The sequence below is a fragment of the Mustela nivalis genome (genome assembly GCF_964662115.1).
Source record: "Mustela nivalis genome assembly, chromosome: 18".
Classification (NCBI taxonomy): Eukaryota; Metazoa; Chordata; class Mammalia; order Carnivora; family Mustelidae; genus Mustela; species Mustela nivalis.
In genome coordinates this window covers 17386518-17410910 of record NC_139037.1, presented here as the reverse complement: position 1 = coordinate 17410910, position 24393 = coordinate 17386518, and the positions used below count along the sequence as shown (strand labels likewise).

The following is a 24393-nucleotide window of genomic DNA, read 5'->3' as shown; positions in this document are numbered from 1 at the left end:
AGTGCCCTCTCAAGGGTTACTCATCCTTCAGTGCCTGGGCTCCATTGCTTAGTGATGGTTCTCTGAGACTCTGCTTTAATGTTTTCCAAAGAGTTGTTCATGAGTGTTCACACTGTTGGAGACCGTTAAAGGAAATCAAGCTTTGGCACCCTGTGACATGCCTCCGGGGTCAAATATAACTCCCTTTGTTGTAGGAATTGTCTGTTTGGCATGACTTCTATATTTTTAACCCAATAAAACTGGTTATTCGGTTCATGTTTTTTGTTTTTGTACAGTCTGTATATTTCCCAGAGAAATAAAACTAGGTTTCCTCAAGAGCAGTTAATTTACATTAGTCTCGTAATGACTCTATAGTGCTCTTCTCTCACTTTGGGCATTTCTTAGTACTTTTTCAGAAATAGGTTCTGCATGAAATTTACGTTTTTAAAAAAATGGTAATAACAACGGATAGACATATGATAAAGTGAATATAGCAAAATATTAATTTTAGCATGTAAGTGGTGAGTTTAGGAATGAATGTTCACTCTAAAATTTTGTCAGCTATTTTTGTAAAAAGGAAGTAATCACAGCACTGAGGATGTTTTCTAGGCCTTCCAGGTTCAATTTTCACCTCCAACAGTGAGCTAGTTCAGTGGGCTGGCTGTTGAATAGAAGAATGCCAGCCAGACTGTACTTGCTGAAGTCCATGTGCATGTGCTCACACGTACATGGTGTGCATAGAGGTGTTTGTGCATCTGTGCTCGTATACCTGTGTCAGGGATGGTGCCTGATGGAGCCTCTTTTGTTCCCAGGGGACTTCAGATGCAGAGCGAGCCCTTGCTGTGGCCAGACTTGTGTAAGTTCTTCCCTTGTTGGGGCTGCCTTTGCCTCTCCTGTGGGCTGGGGAGCTTTACTATTTCTGGTGACCTTGGAGGGGAGCACCTTATGTTTCTTAGTGTTCTACCTTCTCTTTCCAGGTTAAGAGTGTCTGTTTTTTTTTCCCCTCTGTTTTGGCATCTGAGGGCTGGCCTGGGACTCATGTACCCATTGTACCCACATCCCAGATAATCTCTGTTCAGGCCACTCTTCTTTAGTGTTTATTCATGAAGCTCCCTTCCCAGGGATTCTTGTGACTATGAGCCCTAAGGTTTTGAGTCTCATGAAGTGTAGGTAAGGATTATTGCTCCTTAAATTAATGAAGGCAGAAGAGTGATGCGGTTAAGGAGATGGGCTTTGGAGTTAGACAGACCTGGGTTGGATTTCTGGGTTGCTGCTTGCTGAGTGACCTTACATAAGTTACTGACCATACTTCAACTAGGAGAACTTAGTTTCCTTATCTAGGAAATGAGACCGGTAGTACTACCTACCTCTGGCATTATAGGTGATGGTAAGTGAGATAATGCACGTAAATGTCTTCACAGTATGTGGCATGTAGTGAGTGATTAATTTAGCTATTAATTACTTTAGTGCTGGGAAGGAATTCAGGCATTAACTATAGACTGTTAACTTTATACACACCAGAAGATGAGCTAACGGTCCTTTCCATATCTGAAAATTGTTTGGAGTAAGCCAGCTGTGCAGCCCAGCAAGCAAAGGCACTCCTGTAGCTTCTTCTAGAGCCAGTGGTCTGGGAAGGTGCTCTTGTACTCCTGTCACTTCTGTGTGTTGACAAATGGCTTTTAATACCCCAGTCAGAACTGGAACTCTGGGATCAAGTTCAGTGGGGCTGTCCCTCTTTATTTGGATTATCGGATATAATTACCAAGTATCAAGGTCTGCTACAACTAGTCCTTTGTAGGTATTTGCACACAGTAGGCTCTTCCTCTTGAACTCTTCTTGGGGAAGGCAATTGTACATTTCAGAGACCAGTTTCTTCACCTTCTGTCACTGAGGGTTGGTATATTTAATAGGGCCAGGGTAATGTAAGAGGTTCATGAGCACAGATCCATGCCTTTGACTCTAAATTCTCTCCTAAAGTTGGATCTTTATTATCTTTTCTACTTCATGTTTTCCCAGGGAAAATGATGTGGCTGGTATTGATGTAAACATGGGCTGTCCAAAAGAGTATTCCACCAAGGTAAACTGATTTCCTTATATGCCTTACAAATGTAGGGTACAGAGTAAAGGCAACTAACAAGACGTTACCTGACTGTGGACTAAATCCTGTACTAGATGGAGAAAATGCTCAAAAGGTTATTCTTAGGTCCACTGCCAAAATTGGATTATGGACCATAGAAGATTAGCTTAAAATATTGTATCAGTATAACTTTTGAAGTTGATAATTCTTCTATGGTTTTGTTAGAATATCTCTATTCTTTTTTTTTTTTTTTTTAAGTTTTTTTTTTAGGGGCACCTGGGTGACTCAGTCACTTAAACATCTGCCCTCAGCTCAGGTCATGATCCCAGGGTCCTGGGATCGAGTCCCATATTGGCTCCCTGCTCAGCAGGGAGTGTGCTTATTTCTCTGCTCACCACCCCCCATCTCCCACCCCTGCTTCCATGTGCACACTTAAAAAAAATAAATAAATAAACAAAAATAAAGATTTTTAAAAAAATTTTTAGTATTTTATTTTAGAGAAAGAGAGAGAGCAGGGGAGGGGGAGGTGTAGCAGAGGGAGAGAGAGAATCCTAAGCAGTTTCCACGCCCAGTGGAGAGCCTAATGTGGGCTCGTTCTCACAACCCTGAGATTATGACCTTTGTCCAAATCAAGAGTTGGATGTTCAACCAACTGAGCCACCCAGGTGCTCCTAAAGATTTTTTTTTTTTAGAATTTATCTATTTATATTAGAGGAAGAGAGTGAGAAAAAATGTATAGGGGGACGGGGAAGAGGAGAGGGAGAGGAGAATATCAAGCAGACCCTGCTGAGCGTGGAGCCAATGTGGGGCTTGATCCCATGACCCTGAGATCATAACCAAAGCTGAAATCAAGAGTCAGACACTTAACCAACTAAGCTACCCAGGCACCCTGTCCCTAAAGATTTTATTTTTAAGTAATCTCTATACCCAATATGGGACTCAAACTCACAACCGTGAAACTGGAGTCACACATTCTACTGACTAAGCCAGTCAGGTGCCTCAAGAATATCTGTATTTTTAGAAAATAGACACAAATCCTTACTTGTAAAGGCTGTGATGCAATGTGACTTATCTGTAAACACTTCAGGAAAAATTTTATTTGCAGACACAAAGCACTCAAGCCTGAGTAATTAATGATGTAAACGTTAAAAGAAAAAATTAGGAACAGGGTTTTTTTCTTGAATAAAACTGAGATATACTTTAAAAAAAAATAGAGGATGCAATGCTTGTGTTCCCTTTGTCATTATCAGAAGATCAGAGCAGAGTGCGGGGGCAGCTCGGAAAAAGGAGTAGAAAGGCAGCCCTTAAACAGAGTATCTTCTAGGGAAATGTGGTCCTTGATATGACCTGGGACCCTGCAGGCAGAGGGAGTGGATGAGCAGGGGGCCGGCAAGGCCAGGATGCGACAGAGGCAGAGAACCTTGATTTGACTCGAGAGTTGGGGAGTAGAAGACAAAGAGGAAGCAGAGGAGCACAGGATTGAAAATCTTGGTTAGGGCCAGATTAGCTGAACTTGGACTTCTTTTTCTTTTCTTTTCTTTTTTTTTCTTTTTTAAGATTTTATTTATTTATTTGACAGAGATCACAAGTAGGCAGAGAGGCAGGCAGAGAGAGAGGGGGAAGCAGGCTCCCTGCTGAGCAGAGAGCCCAATGCGGTGTTTGATCCCAGGACCCTGAGATCATGACCTGAGCCAAAGGCAGAGGCTTAACCCACTGAGCCACCCAGGTGCCCCCGAACTTTTACTTCTATTTCTAGCCTTTTGGAACAGAGGAGCCATATGATCAGAAACTTAGTTTCCTTCCCCAGGGGAAACTAGACTAGTTTCTTTGTGTGTCTTTCCAAATATATTCTGTGATAGAAATACTAATTTGAAAGCCAGGTCTGGTAGATTCGAGTAGAAATGGGCTAGGGGTAGGGACATGGACTTAGGAGATGAGTATCCTGGGTTCGTAGCAGAGACTGAGGATGGAGAGAGGAGAAGTGAAGCTGGAGCAGCATTTGATAGGGCCTTGGGTGGCAGCTGACTAGACTGGGTGTGGGGAGGTGGGGTGAGTGTTGGGTAGAGGGAGGAAAGACCAGCACAGCAGCCGGGAGGACAGTTTGTCTTCTGATCATATGGCTCCTCTGTTCCAAAAGGCTAGAAATATCAGAAGTCCAAGTTTGGGGGCACCTGGGTGGCTCAGTGGGTTAAGCCTCTGCCTTTGGCTCAGGTCATGATCTCAGGGTCCTGGGATCAAACACCGCATTGGGCTCTCTGCTCATTGGGACTGCTGGAGGAAGAGTGTGTTTGGGGCAAGTAACAAGGACAGCTTCAGGTTGGCTGCATGTGAGGCACCAGAAGGAGTCCTGTGGGGCTGGCGCTGAGAAGCTTATCACAGGATGTGTGGTCAGGGTCTGCAGTGTAGACATAGCAGGTGTTCCCCTGGGTCCACTGCCCAGAGTTAGCCCCTCTGCTCCCTGGAGTTACATGGCTTGGGGGCTTTGGCTTTAGGCCAGGAGGCAAAAGATTACTTGAAGCGAAGGCTTTTTGGATACTTGAAAACCACAGGGCCTTGTAGACAGTTATTTCAAGGAATTACGGAGGTTTGAAATTGCTGATGAGGAGTGGAAAACTTGGGACCTTGTTTTGCCGTCTTCTAATTACTCCTTTGTGCTTCTGAGATATGTAAGGAACAGAGTTTAAATTATTGGCGTAATTAATCTCCCTGATACATTGTGGGATGGAAAAGTAAGGAGCCAAATTAGATACTGTATACCACCATTTATATATGAAGGATGAGGGATGGATGTTTACATATGTTTACATTTCTCTTCATAGAATATATTTGGAAAGACACACAAGAAACTAGTGACACTGGTTTTCCCTGGGGAAGGAAACCAAGTTTTTATTTGGTTTGGCATAAGGAATAAATTCTCACTGTCGGGGTGCTCCTCAAAATAGCTAACATCTGGCACGGCACTGGCCCCGACCAGTCAGAACAGATACTACCAGTATGCTATACCAGTACATAGCCCGTGAAGAGCCACCCTCTTCTCTTCTCATGGTTCAAAAACTGAAGCTTTATAAAAGGTACAAATTGAAAACTTTTTCATTTCTTAGGGAAGGAGAGTTCTTACTTTTTACCCTTTTGAACCTTTAACATTTTTAATGTGTTACGTATTCAAAAACAGCAAATAAGTTAAATAGGAAGGAAGGGAGGGAGGAAATACGAATGGACAAAGCCATTGTTGTGGAAGGCCTGGATTTTAGATCCTGTGATTCCAGAAGGAAAGGCTGTGACTGTGTGTGAGGTGGACGGACGGGGCCAGGGTGAGTGGCTCCTCTGCCTTCCCAGTTTCCTCTGACATGCAGGCTCCGGCTGGCCAAGTCTGTGGTGGTTCTGGGTCCTCCGATTCTAATCTGTCATCCTTAAAAATGAAATTAAGCTGTAATACGTGAACGTCAAACTTCTGAGCACATCCTGTGAGCTTTCATCAGTATGCAGTCTATGTACTGACAAAGGATTTATTTATTGGATTTGTTTTTCTCCCTTTACCTCATTTTTTAATGGGTTCATCTTTGGAAAGGTCCTCCCTTTCCCCGACTGTTAAAGTAGTTCATACCATTGTCCAGAACTTGGTGAAAGCATAAAAAAAAAAGACTAGTCATCAATAATCCCACCATCAAGAGGCAGCTACTGTTGTTAAGGTCAAGATTTAAGTGGCTCCTTCGGTTGTTGGTTTCCACTAGCTGGGGCTTTTTCTAGAGCTTGACATTGGTCTGGAGCATTGTTGCTGGCAGGGAAGAAGAGCCTGGCCAAGATTTGCCAGTTATGTTCCTCTAAGTGGCTTTGCTGGCGGTGATGGTACCAAAACAAGTGTTGGGAGGATAGGACAAAGGCATATTCTATCTCATTCCAAAGGGAAAAGGATTCATTGCCTTCTTAAGGGCTTGCCATATTGTAGGGTTTAGTTTATTAAGACTCTAAGACCCTGGGTAGAGAATGGGCACTCCTGAGAAACAATTTTTGTGGCACCCACTTGTAGATGGATCTGTGGGTTTTGCAAAGAGGATCAGAGTGATGACTTTCAGTATTCATCCAACTCTGATCTCTGACATTATGGGCCTGGATGCTGCTTCCTCCTGCTTGACTAGAAGTGCTGATTGCCGGTGAAACTTGGCTGTGAGTGCCGGGGTGGTGCCCGCTTGCCACTCCGCATTGCCATCCCACGGGGAAGGGAGCACCTTCCTCCAGCTATAAGAAGACCCTCTGTGTGCTTTTCCTTAGGGAGGAATGGGAGCTGCTCTGCTATCAGACCCTGACAAGATTGAGAAGGTAAGTCCTGCAGAAGTGCAAGCAGAGGTCCTTAAACGTGCCTGGGAACTAGAGTCATCTGGAACACATATCCACCCTCACTGCTGCCACCCCCAACCCCCGGCCAAGATTTAGTGAATCAGTTAATCCACCTGGAAATTTTTTTTTTTTTTTTTTGAAAAAAAATTTTTTAAGATGTATTTATTTGAGAGGCACCTGGGTGGCTCAGTTAAGCATCTGCCTTTGGCTCAGGTCCTGATCCCAGGGTCCAAGGATCAAGCCCCACATCAGGCTCCTTGTTCAGTGGAGAGTCTGCTTCTCCCTCTCCCCCTGCTTGTGCTCTCTCCCTCACTCACTCTGTGTCAAAAAAAAGAAAAAAAATCTTTAAAAAAAGATTTATTGGGACGCCTGAGTGGCTCAGTTGGTTGAGCAGCTGCCTTTGGCTCAGGTCATGATCCCAGCATCCTGGGATCGAGTCCTGCATCGGGCTCCTTGCTCAGCGGGGAGCCTGCTTCTCTCTCTCACTCTGCCTGCCACTCTGTCTGCCTGTGCTCACTCTTTCTCTCTCTCTCTGACAAATAAATAAATAAAATCTTAAAAAAAAAAAAAAAAGATTTATTGGGGCACCTGGGTGGCCCAGTGGGTTAAAGCCTCTGCCTTCAGCTCAGGTCATGATCCCAGGGTCCTGGGATTGAGCCCCACATCAGGCTCTCTGCTCATCAGGAGGCCTGCTTCCCTCCCTCCCTCTCTCTCTCTCTCTCTGTCTGCCTGCCTCTCTGCCTATTTGTGATCTCTGTCTGTCAAATAAATAAATAAGATCTTTAAAAAAAAGATTTATTTGAGAGAGAGCATGTGGGTGGGAGGGACAGAGGGAGAGAGAATCTAAAGCAGACACTCTGTGCTGAGTGCGGAGCAGTACAGGGCTTGATCTCACAACCCGGAGATCATGACCTGAACTGAAACCAAGAGTTGGTTGCTTAACTAACTGCACCACCCAGGCACCACTCCCACCTTTTTTTAAAGTAAGCTCTGTGTCCACCGCAAGGCTTGAACTCATGACCCTGAGATTCAGAGTTGCATGCTCTACTGACTGAGTCAGCCAGGTGCCCCCGGAGTCTGGGAAATTTTCAAAAGGCTTCTCAGTCACTGTGATGTACAGCCAGCTTTGGGAACCCCTGAGCGAGCATACAGCAGCCTTGGAGTTCCTCAAAAGTTCAGGGCTTAGGAACATGTGGACTGAGAGCTGGGGCCTTGAGGAGTATTTAGAACCTCCTCTGTGTGACCTGTGTCCCTTCTGAGAAGCTCATGAGAGCATATGCCAGGCTACGTGTGGACTGTGGACAGACTCAGTGGCGTTGGGGGTGGGGATGGCCTCTCCCAGGGGGCTTGCAACAATGGGTCTCCTCCCTCCTGGTAGAGTCTGCCAGCAGCTTTGAGAGCCATCAGGCCAGTGTCATGTGAGGCAAGCTGTACTTGGTCACCTCTGGTCCCCTTCCCTTGGCGATTCCAAAGACCAGGTTTATGAGGCCTTGCAGACAGGTGGGCTTTTGTCACCCGTGTTGGGAGCTGCCAGGGCCTGTGTGACATTTTCTGCTACACCATACATACTTTTTACTTTTTTCTCAGTCCTCAGCTTTCTGTTTGTTGCTCCTCTTAGCTCCTTTGTTTTCATTCTCCATTCCCACCCCCCTGTCTGGGCTTTAAGCCTCCTAGTGGCTCCCACAGGCTAGAGCAGCAAGGACTAACGCGCCACTAAATAGAAGCTGCAGGTATCTGTGCTGGCTGCTCTGCAGCAGCTCGACCGTGTGTACTCCTCCAGCCCTGCTGTCTTTGGGATCTAGGAAGACCAGTGTGTTGACGGCTTTGCTGCCTTTCCATTTTTCCCATGTGCAGATAGGTGCAAGTATATATATCTATGTATATTCAATTTGTTCCTCCAACCCCTTGACATAGACAGAGGAGACATTTGTTAATGTCTGTTTGATCAAGAATAATAAAACTATGGGGTGCCTGGGTGGCTCAGTGGGTTAAGCTGCTGCCTTCGGCTCGGGTCATGATCTCGGGGTCCTGGGATCGAGTCCCACATGGGGCTCTCTGCTCTGCGGGGAGCCTGCTTCCTCCTCTCTCTCTCTCTGCCTGCCTGTCTGCCTACTTGTGATCTCTGTCTGTCAAATAAATAAAATCTTAAAAAAAAAAAAAAGAATAATAAAACTAAAGCACAGAGAGATACAAGCAATTTGCTCAAGAGTATGTAGCAAATAAGTAGCAGGCGGAGCTAAGGCTGGAGCCATGGTTTTGTGGCCTCTACCCTGGTTATCAGTTGTCCCCTCTTGATGGTCTATCAGTTTTAGGGTGCCTGGGTGTCACTTATAACAAGTGTCTCATCAGTAGATGTCTGGGCTTAGGAACCTCCAGTCAGACACCTCTGTGTGAGATGGAGTGGATTTGGACAACTGTGGATGTTAAATTCATCACCACACTTGGGGAGAGGGCCCCATTGTGAGATGGTTTGGCTTTACAACATGTGCCCACAGACATTTTTGTTAACCCTGTCCTCCAGCCTCCTGGCTTCTCCCTCCCATACTGTTGGCTCGGTCTTCTCCATGGCCCCTTTTTGGATAAGGCGCATTTTGTACATGAGGCAGCAGAGTTACACTGCTCAGTTCATTCCATTCCTTTTCCATTTGGTGGAGTGGCTGGATGGTACCAGTTGGACTTGTGAATGGGGTTTGCTTCTTGGAGGTTGCAGGCTTCCACGACAAAGCCAGATGGGGCCCAAGAATAGTGAACTAGATTAGATACATGTTCAAACTTGGCTGGCAGACTGGGTGACCTGGCTGAGAACTTTGTAAGTTTTTCCAGGCTGGTGTTTTAGGTCCATGGTTTTGTCTGTGGGAACATTTCAGGACTGCCTGCAGAATTTTTTCAAAATAGAGATACTTGTTTGGGGTGATGAAAAATTCTAGAAATAGGTGCTGGTGATGGTTGTATGGCATTGCAAATGTAATTAATGCTACTGAGATATACACTTAGAAATGTTTAAAATGGAAAATTTTATGTTATATATATCTTATTACAATAATAATAATAATAATAAGGATTCTATCTATTGAAATTCTGTAATACCCTTGGGGTGGATAGTGGCTGGGAAGGAGTATTAGTCTTTTGAAAAGGCTTGCTAGGTAACTCTGATGTAACCTCCCTAGATTAAGAACCTCATTTTTAGGGGCACCTGGGTGACTCAGTGGATTAAAGCCTCTGCCTTTGGCTCAGGTCATGGTCCCAGGGTCCTGGGATTGAGCCCCGCATCGGGTTCTCTGCTCAGCAGGGAGCCTGCTTCCTCCTCTCTCTCTCTCTGCCTGCCTCTCTGCCTACTTGTGATCTCTGTCTGTCAAATAAATAAATAAAATCTTAAAAATTAAAAAAAACCCTCATTTTTAGACTATAGTTAGTAATATCTCTCTTCACCCCTGCCCAAGATTTCATGGGCCCCTCTGGCTGCCCAGGGCATTCCCCTGTGCATGGTACACTGGGGCTATGACTAACAGTTGGTAGGGCCAGGACTTGAACTCAGTTCCCAGTGATTCCCAAGCCTGTGCTCTCCCATCTTTTTTTCTACCCATTCTGCAACAACCAGGAGAGCTAAGAGTCTGCTTTTCCTGAGTCAGCTAGGAGATCTAGCTGACTGTGGGTAGATATGCAGTGTTATCTGTGTTATGAGCTTACCTCAGGTCCTTTTCCCTCACAGACTTTCAAACCACAAGACAGGTGGTCTGACTTTGATCTGGGAGAGTTGAGTCCAGCAGGGTTTCATGCTAGAGCCTAGCCAGAAGCAGTCTCTATTCACCCGGTCCCCTTAATGTGACCCTTTGCAGGTGGCTGGGGATTTTGATTACTAATTTCCTTCCTGATTCTGAACATGCACAAGAAAAAGAAAGTGCTTAGAGCTACTTGGATGAAATATGGCAAAGGAAGTTCTGTAGAACAGAACTGGATCAAACCAGCTGATGTTGTTTTAGTCACCAAATATCAGCAGATTCTAAGTCAGCACTAGCAAAGGAAACTTCCAGAGATGGTACTGTCAGCCTGAAGGACAGGACTAGAGGGAGAATTTTTATTGTGTCTCTCAGTGGATCTGGCAGTCGTCCACCCTACCCCACCCCTGCCCCACCAAAGGATAGTTGCCCCCTCAGGCCTGCCAGAGGACCACAGGCCCAGTCCACCACCTGGGGTGGCATCTGGGGATTTTCCTTCCTGCCAGTCCCTGGCATTTGTGCTTATTAGGCCAGTAGACCCTCTCTTGTCCGTGATCTGTCTACCTGCCTTGTCAGCCCAGCCTTTTGGTCTAGTGTCTTCTGGAGGGGTCAGTCTCTGCTTGGGCTGGAGAGAAAGCCCTCCTTGACTGGTTCTTGCGATCTGGCTCTCTGCTGCCCCCACTTGTCTGACCGCAAGTGGTCTGGGCATCCCCTGTGCTCTGCCGGCAATCCAGTTCTTGGAAGAGGGCTCTTGATCACCTTCCCTCCAACTTGCCTAGCCTGATTTTTTTTTTTTTAACATTATTATTTTAAAGTAATCTCTGTATACCCAGTGTGGGGCTTGAACTCGTGACCTCAAGATCAAGATTTGGATACTCTACAACTAAGCCAGCCATGTGCCCTGAGCCTGAAATTTTTGACGAGGAAAGAATATAGCAGTGCGGCAGACGTTCATTGTCATCTGCATGTCTCTCGATCTCTGGTTCATATGTGATCTGACTCTTTCCTGTGTGACTTCTTGATCTTTCTTTGAAGTCCTTTGCAATCACTTTGCAAATTAATACTTTTTAATGTGTTGAATATGTTGTCTTTCCTTTGCCAATTTCACTTCTGTGTATCCAGCCCGCCTAAAGAGAGGCACATGAGGAGAAAAAAAAAAAGAAAGAAATAGAGGCTCATGAGGACAGGGTTCAGGCAGGACCTGTACAACCTTCCTGGCTCCCTCATTTGCCAGATCTTGGAACAGCACATGGAGAACATTGGTTTCAAGCAGGAAAGAAGCTTTCGGCCATGTCTTTTCAGTCAGAATGAGCCCTAGAATCACGTTGAGGAGGGAGGGTGTTAAGCTGAACCTCTAAAAAAATAAAAAAAAAAGATTTTATTTATATGAGAGCGCAAACAAGCAGTGGGGAGGGGTAGAGGGAGAGGGAGAAGCAGACTCCCTGCTGATCAGGGAGTCCAGTGCTGGACTCAATCCCAGGACCCCGGGGTCATGACCTGAACCAAAGGCAGACACTTAACTGACTGAGCCACCCAGGCACCCCAGACTGAACCTTTTTTAAAAATTGGAAAGATTTTGTGGTTTTACTGAGAAATTGATGTACATCACTCTGTAAGTTCAAGGCATACAAGCATGATGATTTGATTTACATATATTGTGAAGTGGTTACTACAGTAAGCTTACCTGTATTCTGTATCCCTCATCTCGTATGGATACAATAAAATGAAAATTTAAAAAACTCTTCTGAAACTAATGTCACATTGTGGGTCAACTGTACTTTAAGGAGAAAAACAAAACTAAATGTGATGAGAACTCTTAGGATCTATACTTTTTTTTTTTAAGATTTGCTTGTTTATTTGTTTATTCATTTGAGACACGGAGAAAGAGAATAAGCAGGGGAGAGAAGCAGGGGGAGAGGGAGAAGCAGACACCTCGCTGAGCCAGGAGCCCAATGTGGAGCTTGATCCCAGGACCCTGAGATCATGAGCTGAGCTGAAGGCAGATGCTTAAGCATCTGAGCCACTGAAGTGCCCCCAGATCTACTCTCTTAACAGCTTTCCCAGGTATCATACAGCAGTGTTAGCTGCAGGCATTATGTCGTACATTGTATGTTCATACCTTTTTTTTTTTTTAAAGCTTTTATTTATTAATTTGACAGAGAGAAATCACAAGTAGATGGAGAGGCAGCCAGAGAGAGAGAGACAGATAGGGAAGCAGGCTCCCTGCTGAGCAGAGAGCCCGATGCGGGACTCGATCCCAGGACCCTGAGATCATGACCTGAGCCAAAGGCAGCGGCTTAACCCACTGAGCCACCCAGGCGCCCCATGTTCATACCTTTTGACCACCTTCTCCAGCTCCCGCTCCCAACACCTCTGGTAACCATAAATCTGATTTCTTTTTCCAGTTTCTTTCCTTTTTATTAGATTCCTCATATAAGTGAGATCATACCGTATTTGTTTTTCTCTGGCTTATTTTTTTAAAAAAGATTTTATTTATTTATTTGACAGAGATCACAAGTAGGCAGAGAGGCAGGCAGAGAGAGAGGGGGAAGCAGGCTCCCTGCTGAGCAGAGAGCCCAATTCGGGGCTGGATCCCAGGACCCTGGGATCATGACCTGAGCTGAAGGCAGAGGCTTTAACCCACTGAGTCACCCAGGTGCCCCAACTCTCTGGCTTATTTTATTTAGCATAACACTTCAAGGTCCATCCGTGTTTCTTGCAAATGGTAGGATTTCCTCATTTCTTAATGGCTGAATGACAGAGTCTTTTGAAAACACATATTCCTAAGCCCTGCTCACTTAGGGACCCATTTAGGAAGTACAGGGTGGAATCTAAGGTTCTATATTTCTTAGGCTGTCCAGAAGATTCTGATGTTTACCTGGCAAAGGATTACTGTGTTCTACGTAGGCGTGCATGAAGATCCACTCATTCGTCCACTTACCAAACATATGCACACCATGGTGTACCAGGCAAGGGGCTTCTGGTGCGGGGGTGCTAGTGTAGGGAAGGAAGGACACATACATGTACATAGACTTGTCCATGCCATGGTGATGCACAGGTCTGTAGCATGGTTAATTAGTATGAGCATTGTGGTTGTTTTTCCAGAATAGTTTGTGTTTTCCTCACTGCAGATCCTCAGCACTCTTGTCAAAGGGACACGCAGACCTGTGACCTGCAAGATTCGCATCCTGCCATCGGTAAGGATGGTGTTTTACATTTCAAGGTCCATTTTCTCTGGATGTGTTGATTTGGGGGGTGGTGAATGATTCTCCAGGAGCTGAATTAGGATGGAGGAGGGGTTGGTGAACCCACTTTTTTGAGCTGGCAGCTAGCTGTTCCCTCTGTAGCTTCAGTAATCACCCTGGGCTGTCCTCTTCCTCAGCTGGAAGATACCTTGAGCCTTGTGAAGCGGATAGAGAGGACTGGCATCGCTGCTGTCACAGTTCACGGAAGGTGAGTGGTTGTATATCTAGTGACTGACTTGAGGGAGGTTCTCAGCCGTCCTTTTTTTTTTTTTAATATTATTTATTTGAAAGACACAGAGAGATAGCAAGAGAGAGCATGAGTGGGGGGTGGAGGGCAGAGGGAGTGGGAGAGGAAGAAGCAAGACTTACTGCTGAGCAGGGAGCCCAACTCAGGGCTCTGTCCTAGGGCCCTGGGATCACAACCTGAAGGCAGATGTTTAATGGACTGAGCCACCTAGGCGCCCTCGTCCTCAGCCATCTTAACAATGCTTCTCCAGACCCCAGGGGACAGTGAACTTTTCTTCTACACATGCAGTTTACCTCTGCCTAGCTCTTTAACATCCTATAAGTCCTGAGGGCAGTCAAACCCTTTATAGGCTGGCATTCTTCTTTGTTTCATTCACTGAACACCTCCTGGTGGTAGACATTGCACTGAGTTTAAAGACCGAAGAAGAGGAAGACTGAGTTTAAAGATTCAAGGGGAAGAAGAAACGCCCATACCCTCAGGATGTGTAAATGGTAGAGATTGAGTGATAGGTTCAGAATTGTACCATGCAGCCAGGAAGTGGTGGAATTAGAACTCTGACTCTGAATCTCATTTTCTTTCCACTACGTTGGGTCATGGCTTCTCCCTTGAATGATCCCAGGCAGATGGCTGTTCTTTTAAAGGCACTGTCTCTTTTGTCTGCCCTCGTTGGACTGCCAGCTGTCACAATGACTACTTGAAACAGCCCTTGTATCTGTAGCTAATGTGCTGTCTTCTGGGAGCTGACGTGATGCTGACAGCTGCTTTTGGCTTCCCAGGCAGTTTTGCTCCCTGTGTCTACGATGTGCTTTTGTACATCCCAGGTAAACAGACTTTGGCCAGAGTGACCCACCTTCTCTGAATGTTACTCCTTTTGGGTTCAGGGGTCTTGTTGGAACAGCCCACTGCTTGCTGGTTGTTTCTATTCTAGCATTTCAGACGAGTAGAACCCATAACTCCCAACAGGGAAAAGAGAAAAGCAGAGCTCTGTGGGTTGAAGCCAGTAGGGGGCGGTGAAAGGCCATACATTCGTACACACATGCCCCTACTTGCCACAGCAGGCTCTAGGCTCAGGCTGCCTGGTTTGGTCTCCTGGCTCTGCTGCTTGTTGGCTGTGTATCCTTGTACAAATCACTTAACCTCTCTGAGTACCACATTCCTCATTTGGAAATTAAAATAATTTCTGTTTTATAGGGTTGTCTTGAGGCTTTTATGAGATCATGAATATATAGCCTTGGCACGGTGCCTGGCGTATGGTATTCTCTGAATAAATATAGCTATTTCTTTTTGCCAGTAGTTGGAAACACCAGGAAGACAGATTTGGGTGCGTTTCAAGAAGGGCTTTAAGGCCATCAAAGCTGTTGAGGATGGACTAGACTGGCTGCGGGGCTTGTGGGGAGGTGGAGGTAGAAGATGGGTTGACAGGCCTTCTGAGGTCCTGTGGCCCCTGACCCTTCTGTTGAAGAGTATACCAAAAGGGATGGGCCCAGGCAAGACCTGAACAAGAGCTGTCTGGTCACCCATCTCTTTTGCTTGTTCCTAGCACAACTTAGATCAGAGCTCACTTCAGTATCCCTAAGACTGACTCATACACAAGAACTTCTTGCAGTTAACCTTGGAAAGAGGGGCCCCAGGCTGCGGTCCTTCCTTGCTGGGGCTCGTTGTGACAGCCATGATCTGAGAGGCCTGTCCTGGTTGCTGGTTCTACCCTGTGCCAGGTACCTTTCCCCAGGATCAGCTGCCCAACTTGGCCTCAACATAGACAGCTGTGTGGGAGTGGCCAGTCTGAGGGCAGCAGCTGTTCCCAGTCTCATAGGGAGGGCAGGGCCGGGGCAGTAGAGGCAGCATTCTTATAGCACTGTTCCTCATCTCTGGCAGAGGTGAGGGAAAGCCAGGGAAAGGCAGTGTGACCTTGGGAGCCAGGCCACCTCTGCAGCCATGCCTCACCTGCAGGCCTGTAAGGCTGGACTTGCCTTCCCAGCAGGGGCCAATGCTGCTCCCGCAGAGGTCATGGAGAGACGTCCTCTGCAGTCCAGAACCCTGTTCTTCATGGCCATGTGTCCTTCCTGAGGTTCAGCAGGGAGGACAGTAGGGTTTGACTAAGGTAAACTGTTTGAACCATGACATGGCCTCAGCCCTTGGCCCCATCTTTTTTCTGTATTTCCAAGGAAGCGGGAGGAACGACCTCAGCACCCTGTCAGCTGTGAAGCCATCAGAGCCATTGCTGAAGCCCTCTCCATTCCTGTCATAGCCAAGTAAGCCTCTCTTCTTCATCATTTACTGTTTTATGCTCCACCTTACTCTGGGGGATTTGAGCTGACATAGGAAAAGTGGATGGAGATAGTATTAAAAAATGATCTGAGGGAAAAGGAAAAAAGGTGGGGCAAAAAATGAGGTTGGGCATGAGGTTGAAAAGTCTGTATCATGTCCCCTGGCCTCTGGTGAGTGGCTGATGTAGGTGTGCAGCAGGCCAGGCACGTTCTGATAAAGGGGTTGAGATAAGGGAGTGTTCAGGGGACTGGGAGAGCCAGAAGGCGGCCCCTGCAGCAGGCCCCAGGCAAAGTGATGTCACACCCAGAGTTAGGTATGTAGGGTGTAGGGTGGGTAGTCCCAGGCCTGAGTGTACTGAGGTATGGTTAGGGGGCATAAGGCAGGTCACAGTCCAAAGCATGCTGGGCAGCTACAGGACCAGGAGCAGAGACATTTGTGAGGCACGAATGACCAGCTCGGAGGCTTAATAGTAAGATAGTGTCCAGTTGTCACTGGGGAGCTGGCTATGTGGGCCAGTTGGGATCCAGTGGAGCCTTGCACCTTAGGAGGGCGCAGAGCCTGAGGACAGGATGGGAACAGAGAAGTTCCAAAGCCCTGAAGCCCTGACAAAAGGCACACCTGACTGGTGGGAAGGAGGGAGGGTGGGAGCTAAGGTTGGGGGTCTTCGCCAGGCCTGGTTGTCGCTAGGCCAAGGACTTGTAGGAGTGGCTTGGAGAGGGTAGGGCTACTCGAGAGCCTGGGTCCTGCTGCTACTGCTGCCACCCAAGGGTCTTCCCCACAATACATAAAACGCTGTCTCTGGATTGAGGCTGTCACTTCTAGTGGAACGGATGCAAACAGCGGTTTCCAAGGGGGCCCTTGGGGCCTCAGAGTGGCAGGAAGGGAAATTGCAACCAAACTGGGCCTCCTTCCTTCCTCTCATAATCACCACCGCGTCTGTGGTTTTTGACCCAGCCATTAGTAGATGCATAGGTGCCCCCCAGACTGGGGGTTTTCCTGTGATCCCAGCATCTATTGACAGACCTGAGTCTTCAGATTGGGGATGGCTTTAGGATGAGGAGGCAGGAAGGTAAAATCTCTGGGAGACCTGTTACGTGTGAGGCCTGGTTCAGGCTGTTTCACTGCATTATTTGACGTGGAGTTCCTGACCCCGAAGTGGGGTGTGTGTTATGACCTCTGGTCTCCCGAAGTGCTGGTAGCTGAAGGATTGGCCAAATCCAAATAGTTAATCTCAGCAGCTCTGAGAATTGCCTTTTTCTGAAAATGCTAGTATAAGGATGGGGCCAGCCTCACTCTCCTGTTGCCTTTCAGTGGAGGATCTCACGACCACATCCAAAAGTATTTGGACATAGAGGACTTCCGACAAGCTACAGCAGCCTCTTCGGTGATGGTGGCCCGAGCTGCCATGTGGAACCCGTCCATCTTTCTCAAGGAGGGTCTGCGACCCCTGGAGGAGGTCATGCAGAAGTACATCCGATATGTACGTCTATGCGCTTTTTCAAAAGAAACATTTCTCACTGTCTGCCACATTCCTGCAAAAAGCGCCTTGGGTGAGCCCCCAGCCCCCAGCAGCCTTTTTGTGCCTCTCCTTTTCTTTTTAGCTCTTGTAATGTAGCATTAGGTCTCCCTGACTGCAGTGTAGAGACAGCGTGCTGGGGAGGCCTGCCCCTACCATCACCTCCTTCTGAAGCTTCCAGGCGTGGGGGTCATAGTAAGGACGCCTGGATTCTGGATGCTGCCAGGGTCCAAACATGTGATGTCTTTCCCTTTCTCTCTCATAACCCCCTGCCATACATGCACTCACAGTGACAGTGGTGTCGGTATCACTGAAGACAACCGTGCCAAACGGTTGGCGCCTAAGCAGCCACAGCCTGGAGGAGCCATGGTAGCTGTTGTTGAGGACAGATTATCTCTATAGAGACTTCTCTTTGGTCATAAGTCAGAATCACTTCTAAAACACTTTTTTTTTTTGCTAATTCCCAGAACCCTTTACCCTCTGATTTAGGGACTAGCCTAACTTTAACCTTTTCCTCTTACTGAGATCTCGATGGTAGTGGCAGAGGCATTTACCTCCAAAGGAATTTTTTGACCAGTTCACCTGCCCTGTCCCTTTGGCACAATCCTAGAATTCTGTGAGACTCTGAACATGTCTGCAGGCAGAGATAGTCAGTGGACTTCTAATTCTTCGGTGTGTTGAGCCTGAGCAGAGAGTCCAGCCCTCATCCTCTTCAATACTGGGGCTCACACCCTCTGGGAGGGTCAAGAGCTTCTCAGATCCTCAGACTGCCCATACCCTCTTTAGGCCATGGCCATGCCTATGGCTGCTATGGCCACCATGGCCTATGGGTATCCCCAGGACTGTGCAAGTTGGCGATGGTAGGAGGCCCTGAGGCTTCTGTCCAGAGATAGGCAGTTTCTGTTCTAGAGCCTCCCCTGCTTGATGCTACAAGCCCTCATTCCCTGGGTTTCACATGTCCTGTTGGGCAGGTTGGTGACTACTGGGCTCTCCCATACTCTGGGCCAGCCAGAGACAAGGGGGGGTGGGTTGCCTTAGCCCAGGCCACCTGTCTGGCTCTTGCAGCTGGCAGGCACGTCTATAGCAGGGAAGATAAGCTCAGTACTGCTCCCTGTGAAAGGTGATGTTATCATTCCTACTCAGTGTGTCCTTTGGCAGCTCCTCAAGAGCTGTTGTCCTGGAGGAAAGGAGTGGCTTGCAAGCAAAGGCAGGGCTGCTTCTGGTCCAGCCAGGTGCCTTCTGTCCCTGACAAGCTGAATCAAGGCCTTGCCACTAGCTGGGGCTTGCCAGCAGATCTCTGCTTTGTCCTCTTCGTGTCATGCCGCCTTCCCAGGTGCTGAAGACATAGGCCTAGGTGGGGATATTAAAAGGATACAGAGGGTGAGGGCTGGGAGGGTGTTCTAGAGGGCCAGGGCATCTCTCACCCAGTGCTTTTCTATCTGCCCCAGCCAGGCAGGCTTCTAGTGTCCTGCTATGTACAGTCAGCTTGCCTCCCTGAGCCCGCATTTGTCAGGAATAGTGGTGACAGCTGCCCCTCACGCTTGTGAGACTTGTGAAACTCAATGAGGGGACAGGTCACATGTGAACATGATTGGTAGAGGGTGCTGTGCTTTCCCATGCAGGTGGGATGTTGGAGACAGGTTATTTAAGATGTGGGCAAGGAAGGTATCCACTGTGTATAGAAACAGAAGAATCTTGCCCCTATCCTGCCACACCAGAGTCTGACTTGCTCCCTGTCCTTGCTCTGGAAGAGCAGCAAGTCCTCTGTGGTAGTCTGTGGTGGCTGAAGCAGGAGGCGCTCCCCACACTTCTGGACATCCTTTGGCCTGTCTGGTTGAGTGTGCTCCTAACCCTGGATCTCACCTGTGACTCTTGAGCTTTGTACTGCTCGCTGGAGGAGTAGATGGCCAGGATGGAGGTGGTTTTCCTTATGGGCTCACAGTGCCCCAGCTGCAGGCACACCTCTGCTGTCCCCTTGGAGCCCCTTTCTCTGCCATCAGGGCACAGCTTAGGCCTCAGAGCCTGCCTGGGCAGCAAGTGGGCTCATGCTGCTTCTTCCCTCAGGCCATACAGTATGAGAACCACTACACCAACACCAAGTACTGCTTGTGCCAGATGCTACGAGAACAGTTGGAGTCGCCCCAGGGAAGGTTGCTCCATGCTGCCCAGTCTTCCCAGGAAATTTGGTGAGAGGGGCAATGGCTGTCCGTCATTCCTTGCAGACATTGCCAGGCTTGACTATGAGCCCTAAACTGACTGTTGGGGACCAAGGATGCAGCTTCTGGAGGTGGATGTGTAGGAGTGGGGCTGTGGTACAGTTTCTCCTCACAGAAGAGGAAACTTAATGAAGCATTGGAACTTTCCATCCCTGGACTGACCTCACAGCAGAATTTGGGGAAGTAGAATGCTGGTAGGATGGAGGAATATAGGGGCTGGGCTTGGGAATTCTGGAGGAAGGGGCTTTCATAGTAAAAGATCTGTCACACGCTAGACCCAATGGTCAGGAGATGGGGGTTGTAGAATTGAGCCCCTGGCCTGAGCCTGTGCCCTCAACCCATAACTGCAGTCTGGGAGGCTCCCCCTTGGTCCCCTGCATTTGGTGTAGATCCTCACAACCTGGCCTGGTACCTATTCCTCTGGCTCCCTGTCTGCTTGTCTGTTTTCCCAAGCTCCACATCTGTGCTCATGCTGGGTCTTCTGCCTGAACGCTCTTTCCTCCTCCCTCCTTAGAAACTTTCCTAAACCACACTTGTGCCCAGGCACCCATCCTCATGAATATGCTTTAGCCTTCAAGATGCTTGCTAGAAGGGGAAAGAGTTGTCAGAACTCTCTTCCCAAACCTGGGCTTGTGGTGTTGGTTCTGTTCCTACCCCACATAGCTTAACCAGCTTGACTCGGGTATCTTGTGAGTTTGAGAGAAAGAGTAGAACTCTGTAGTTCTGGGTGGTACCTCAGTTTAGGCTAGGCCTAACTGCTTGTGGCTCGGGCAGGAAGTGGGGAACCACTTAGTGGTCGTGGCCTCTGTCTCTTCCTCCCTTGGGCCCACATGAGGATGAGGCTGTGTATAATCCAGGCACTTGTTCAGTGTAGGTCAGTTCGCTCACTGCTGGCTGGGGACACTTGCTTGTGTTTTCTTCTTTGGAAGAGAGGCTGGGCTCAGTTGCTAGAGGTGACCTTTACAGCCTTTTCCACCCAGCCCAGCCTGCCCTCCAGTGTCCAGCCTCAGAGGCTCACACTCACTTTTTGCCAGTCAAGGCTGATCCCAGGGGTAGGTAGGGGAACCTCCTGATGGCTAGGTCTCAGTGGTGTTTTCGTGCGTGTGGGAGGGGGTAGGAGGGTGGGGTGGTCATTTCTCAGCGGTGAGACCCTGGGCTCTTGGAGTAGTTTCCTGGATGCTGGGTCCACTAAGGGGTTTGCTGTGCTCTGCTTGTCTTTCCACAGTGAGGCCTTTGGTCTTGGTGCCTTCTATGAGGAGATGACACGAGAGCTAAATGCCCGGCGGGCTGAACTCTTGGCCAGAACCCCAGAGGCTGCGGCAGAGCCAGCTGAAGACACCTCTGGTGTCATTAAGATGGCTGTCAAGTTTGACCGGTAGGTCTCCAGGTTGGCCTCTGCTTGGCCAGGGCCCATGGCCTCAGCTGGCTGATTGCTATACATGGTTAATGTCAAGTTCAGGGACCACAGGTCTTCTTCGTTTGGATCCTTGTTCTCATTTTTCAGCATCCCAAAGAAGGCAGTTTGGGGAAGATGGTTCCTAAAGGGCAGGCAGCACTGTCAGGGGTGTTGTCCTGGGGTGACCAAACTTCTTTCCTTGAATCGCCTTGTCCCACAACTCAGGGGACATAATAAGGGTGGGTACTGAGCTAGATCCCAGACCACTGCTTGGCCACCTATGTTCCCAACCCCCACCCAATCCCTCTGGCTTGTGTTGTGGGGCAAACTGGATCTTCTTCTTTTTTTAAAATAAGCTCCACACTGGGCATGGAGCCCAGCGGGGTTCCTGAACTCATAACCCTGAGATCAAGACCTGAGCTGAGATCAACTGTTAGGGCACTTAATCAACTGAGCCACCCATTTTTGACTATTGAAAGTTGTTTTCCAGGCTAGAGTTCAGAGTGCTGGGAGTTCACTTTGTATCCTAGTTCCCCAAGCATGCTGAAGCCCATCTTCCCTTTAGGTAGAATCCAGACCCCACACCACTGGTGGGAGGACAGAAATGGGAGCTCAGGGGAATAAGTATAGGAATCCTAAGGCAGCAGCCTGTGGTGATTGTGGGCAAGGCCTGACTCCTTCCCCTCCTTGCCCTAGGAGAGCATACTCACCCCAGATCACCCCCAAGATGTGCCTGCTAGAATGGTGCCGGAAGGAGAAGCTGGCGCAGCCTGTGTATGACACGGTGAGTTCTTGGCTGTGGCCTGCCCTGCATCCTGCTCTACAGTGCCTCCCACAGCCGGTGCCATTGCTCCCAGCATACCCATAGCTCGTACCCTGAATTCCAGACTGCTTGACTGAAGCCTGGCTTTGTCCTCCATGGACATGGCAGTGGTTGCTGGCGGCCCGACTGCTGATGTGATAGTCCCTTCCCTGTGACAGTGGGCTTATTGTCAAATTCTGACCACTTTCATAAAATTGAACTTGAGACCTACGTAAGGGGGCTGCTTGGGCCAGTCTCTGCCGGTGGTATTGCTTAGACCAGGGAGACTTCTCTGGAAAGGACCAGGTGGCTTACTTAGGAAGGATGCTCAAACCTAAGTTAGACAGACATGTGTCTGGACCAGGCCTCAGCCAGTAGGGCTCAGAGTAGTGGTAAGGAGTGGTAAGACAGTCTTGCTTCACCTCCTTTGGTCCCCATGGCCATGCCTTATTTAGGCTGCTCTGTCTCTTTGGACTAGCCTTCTTACCTCTGATCTCCTTCCAGGACGTGTGTCCTCTCCCAGAGTGACTTTTCCAGAACAAATCTGCCCTCTGCCTTCCTGCTCAAGTCTCCTCTCCTCAGTATCTTTGGGGTCAAGTCCTAGCACCTCAGCACAGAGCGCAAGGCTCCCCACATGCCTTTCTGCTTCCTGTCTCATCCACTCAGCTCTTTGTCCAACCATATCACCTGGTTGTTCTGCCAAGTGTACCTTCTCTGCCCCATCCTTGTCCCCTCTCACCCCTTTGCCATCTGGTGAATTTCTCCTCATTTTGTGTGACCTGGCCCATCCAGATGTCAGTAGGAGCAGGATCCAGAGTCACGCGCGCTAAGGGCTCTGATGGCCCTTGGCTTAGGTACGTGATTGACCTCCTGACACACTGGAGTGTCATTGTCTGTTTATGTATCTGCCTTTCTTCCTCGCCAGATGGACCAGGCACTTCTCCTGGGGAGGACCATGTGATACGGGTAGCCTTCATTTAACTTAGGTGGGAGGTATTTCCTTTTTTCTGTCTTCCACGTGATCCTAGCAGGTGAGCCCCAGGGCTCATTCCTCTTGCCCCCATGCAGCCATCCCTATTTCCTTTCCTCTCTTTGCACCAGGTTCAGCGCCCCCTGGATCGCCTTTTTTGCTCTGTTGTGACGGTTGCTGAGCAAAAGTACCAGTCTACCTTATGGTGAGTTTCCTTATCAGTGGACATGGGGCTTGGGATGAAGGGCCTGAACCGAGCCTTGACAGAAGAGGGTTTGGGGAGGATGGTGTACCTGGGCAGTGGACATCCCCGGGCAATGACCCCCTTCCTCAATCTTGTTAGAATCTTTGCCAAGGGTTTATAGAGTCAGGCCTGTCCAGCCTCTTGCCCTGCACCCAGCCTACCTACCTACGTGCCTTATTGTCCCATTGCCTCATCTGCCCAGGGACAAGTCTAAGAAATTGGCGGAGCAGGCTGCGGCCATCGTCTGTCTGCGGAGCCGGGGCCTCCCTGAGGGTCGCCTGGGCGAGGAGAGCCCTTCCTGGCACAAGCGCAAGCGGGAGGCCATTGACCAAGACCCTGAGGGTTCCAGAAATCAGGAGCACACGGTGCCTGGGGAGCTGTGCAAGAAGCTCTTTGTGGCCTTGGGAAGTGGTGAAGAGAGCCCTCTGGGAGGCTGGTGAGCACTGTCCCTACCTTGGTCACCTGCTTCAGGAGCCTGGCCGTAAAATGTCTGTGGGTGCAGACCACGAACCAGATGCCATCGGACAATTCTCTGACTGTTCCTGGCAGGAGTTACGAGGTCCTGACCTGGGCTGTCAGCCTGGAGCACAGGCTAGAGGGTGCCTAGGGTGCACATCTCCCTTGGTGGGTCTGAGTAGCAAGGCCGAGTTCCCAGTGACCTCAGTATTTTCTTTGAAAACAGGAGCTTTTCAGGTGGTGTCTCCTCATCTTGACATTGGAACAGTGCAATAAAGATCTGCCCATCCTTCCCCGCAGCTGGCTGCTTTAGCCTTGGGCATCTTCACACACAGACACAGGGCCTGGCATAATTATTCTACTTCCATCCTCTGTGCGGAGTTGGAGTTCCCTAAAGCATATCCTTCTGGGTCTGCGTGGAAGTGGGGGACGGGGTATCATCTTGAATGCACACAGGACTTGGAAGGCCAGGAAGGCCCAAGAAGCCCATTCTACTGATGGCAAACCTGAGGTACTACCCATCAATGAATTTTCATGATGAGATGTGCTGTAAAATCTGGGGAACAATTAGGGTATCTGGTGCTCCCGGAAGGGACCAGCTCAGGTGAGTGTGGGGGGCCCTGGGTTTGACCCCCAGCTAGCTGGAGCCCAGACCTGATGAGGTCTCTGCTCCAGACAGGGGACACTGAGGACACACGATGCTGATGCCAGCAGTTTAGGGCCCTCACAATTGCCCACCCACGCCACTGCCTGCCACCAGCCCCCACTATCCCACTTGGGCCGGAAGGAAGTGGCAGATTATCTTTAATTTCCTCTTGGCAGTGAGAAGCAAACAAACGGCTACCACATCTCATGGGGCCTCCCCCTCTTACTGGGAGGGGCGTTCTGACCAAAGGTCCCTGCCCTGTACCACCCCCGCTTCCTCC

General features: G+C 48.7%; 1 protein-coding gene across 4 annotated transcripts in view; it reads left to right on the top strand.

Moving 5' to 3' along the window:
* DUS2 (dihydrouridine synthase 2) overlaps positions 1 to 23766 on the top strand; it is a 52690-nt gene extending 28924 nt beyond the window's left edge. For all 4 annotated transcript variants that reach the window (XM_082711728.1, XM_082711730.1, XM_082711731.1 and 1 more), the window contains exons 5-16: positions 792 to 835; positions 1996 to 2056; positions 6326 to 6373; positions 13239 to 13304; positions 13490 to 13560; positions 15765 to 15851; positions 17179 to 17347; positions 19448 to 19569; positions 20825 to 20974; positions 21692 to 21779; positions 22899 to 22972; positions 23214 to 23766. In XM_082711728.1, coding sequence (XP_082567854.1) covers positions 792 to 835; positions 1996 to 2056; positions 6326 to 6373; positions 13239 to 13304; positions 13490 to 13560; positions 15765 to 15851; positions 17179 to 17347; positions 19448 to 19569; positions 20825 to 20974; positions 21692 to 21779; positions 22899 to 22972; positions 23214 to 23451 — 1218 coding nt within the window. In that variant the 3' untranslated portion in view covers positions 23452 to 23766. The remainder of the gene's footprint in view (positions 1 to 791; positions 836 to 1995; positions 2057 to 6325; positions 6374 to 13238; positions 13305 to 13489; positions 13561 to 15764; positions 15852 to 17178; positions 17348 to 19447; positions 19570 to 20824; positions 20975 to 21691; positions 21780 to 22898; positions 22973 to 23213) is intronic.
* Positions 23767 to 24393: the final 627 nt, after the last annotated feature.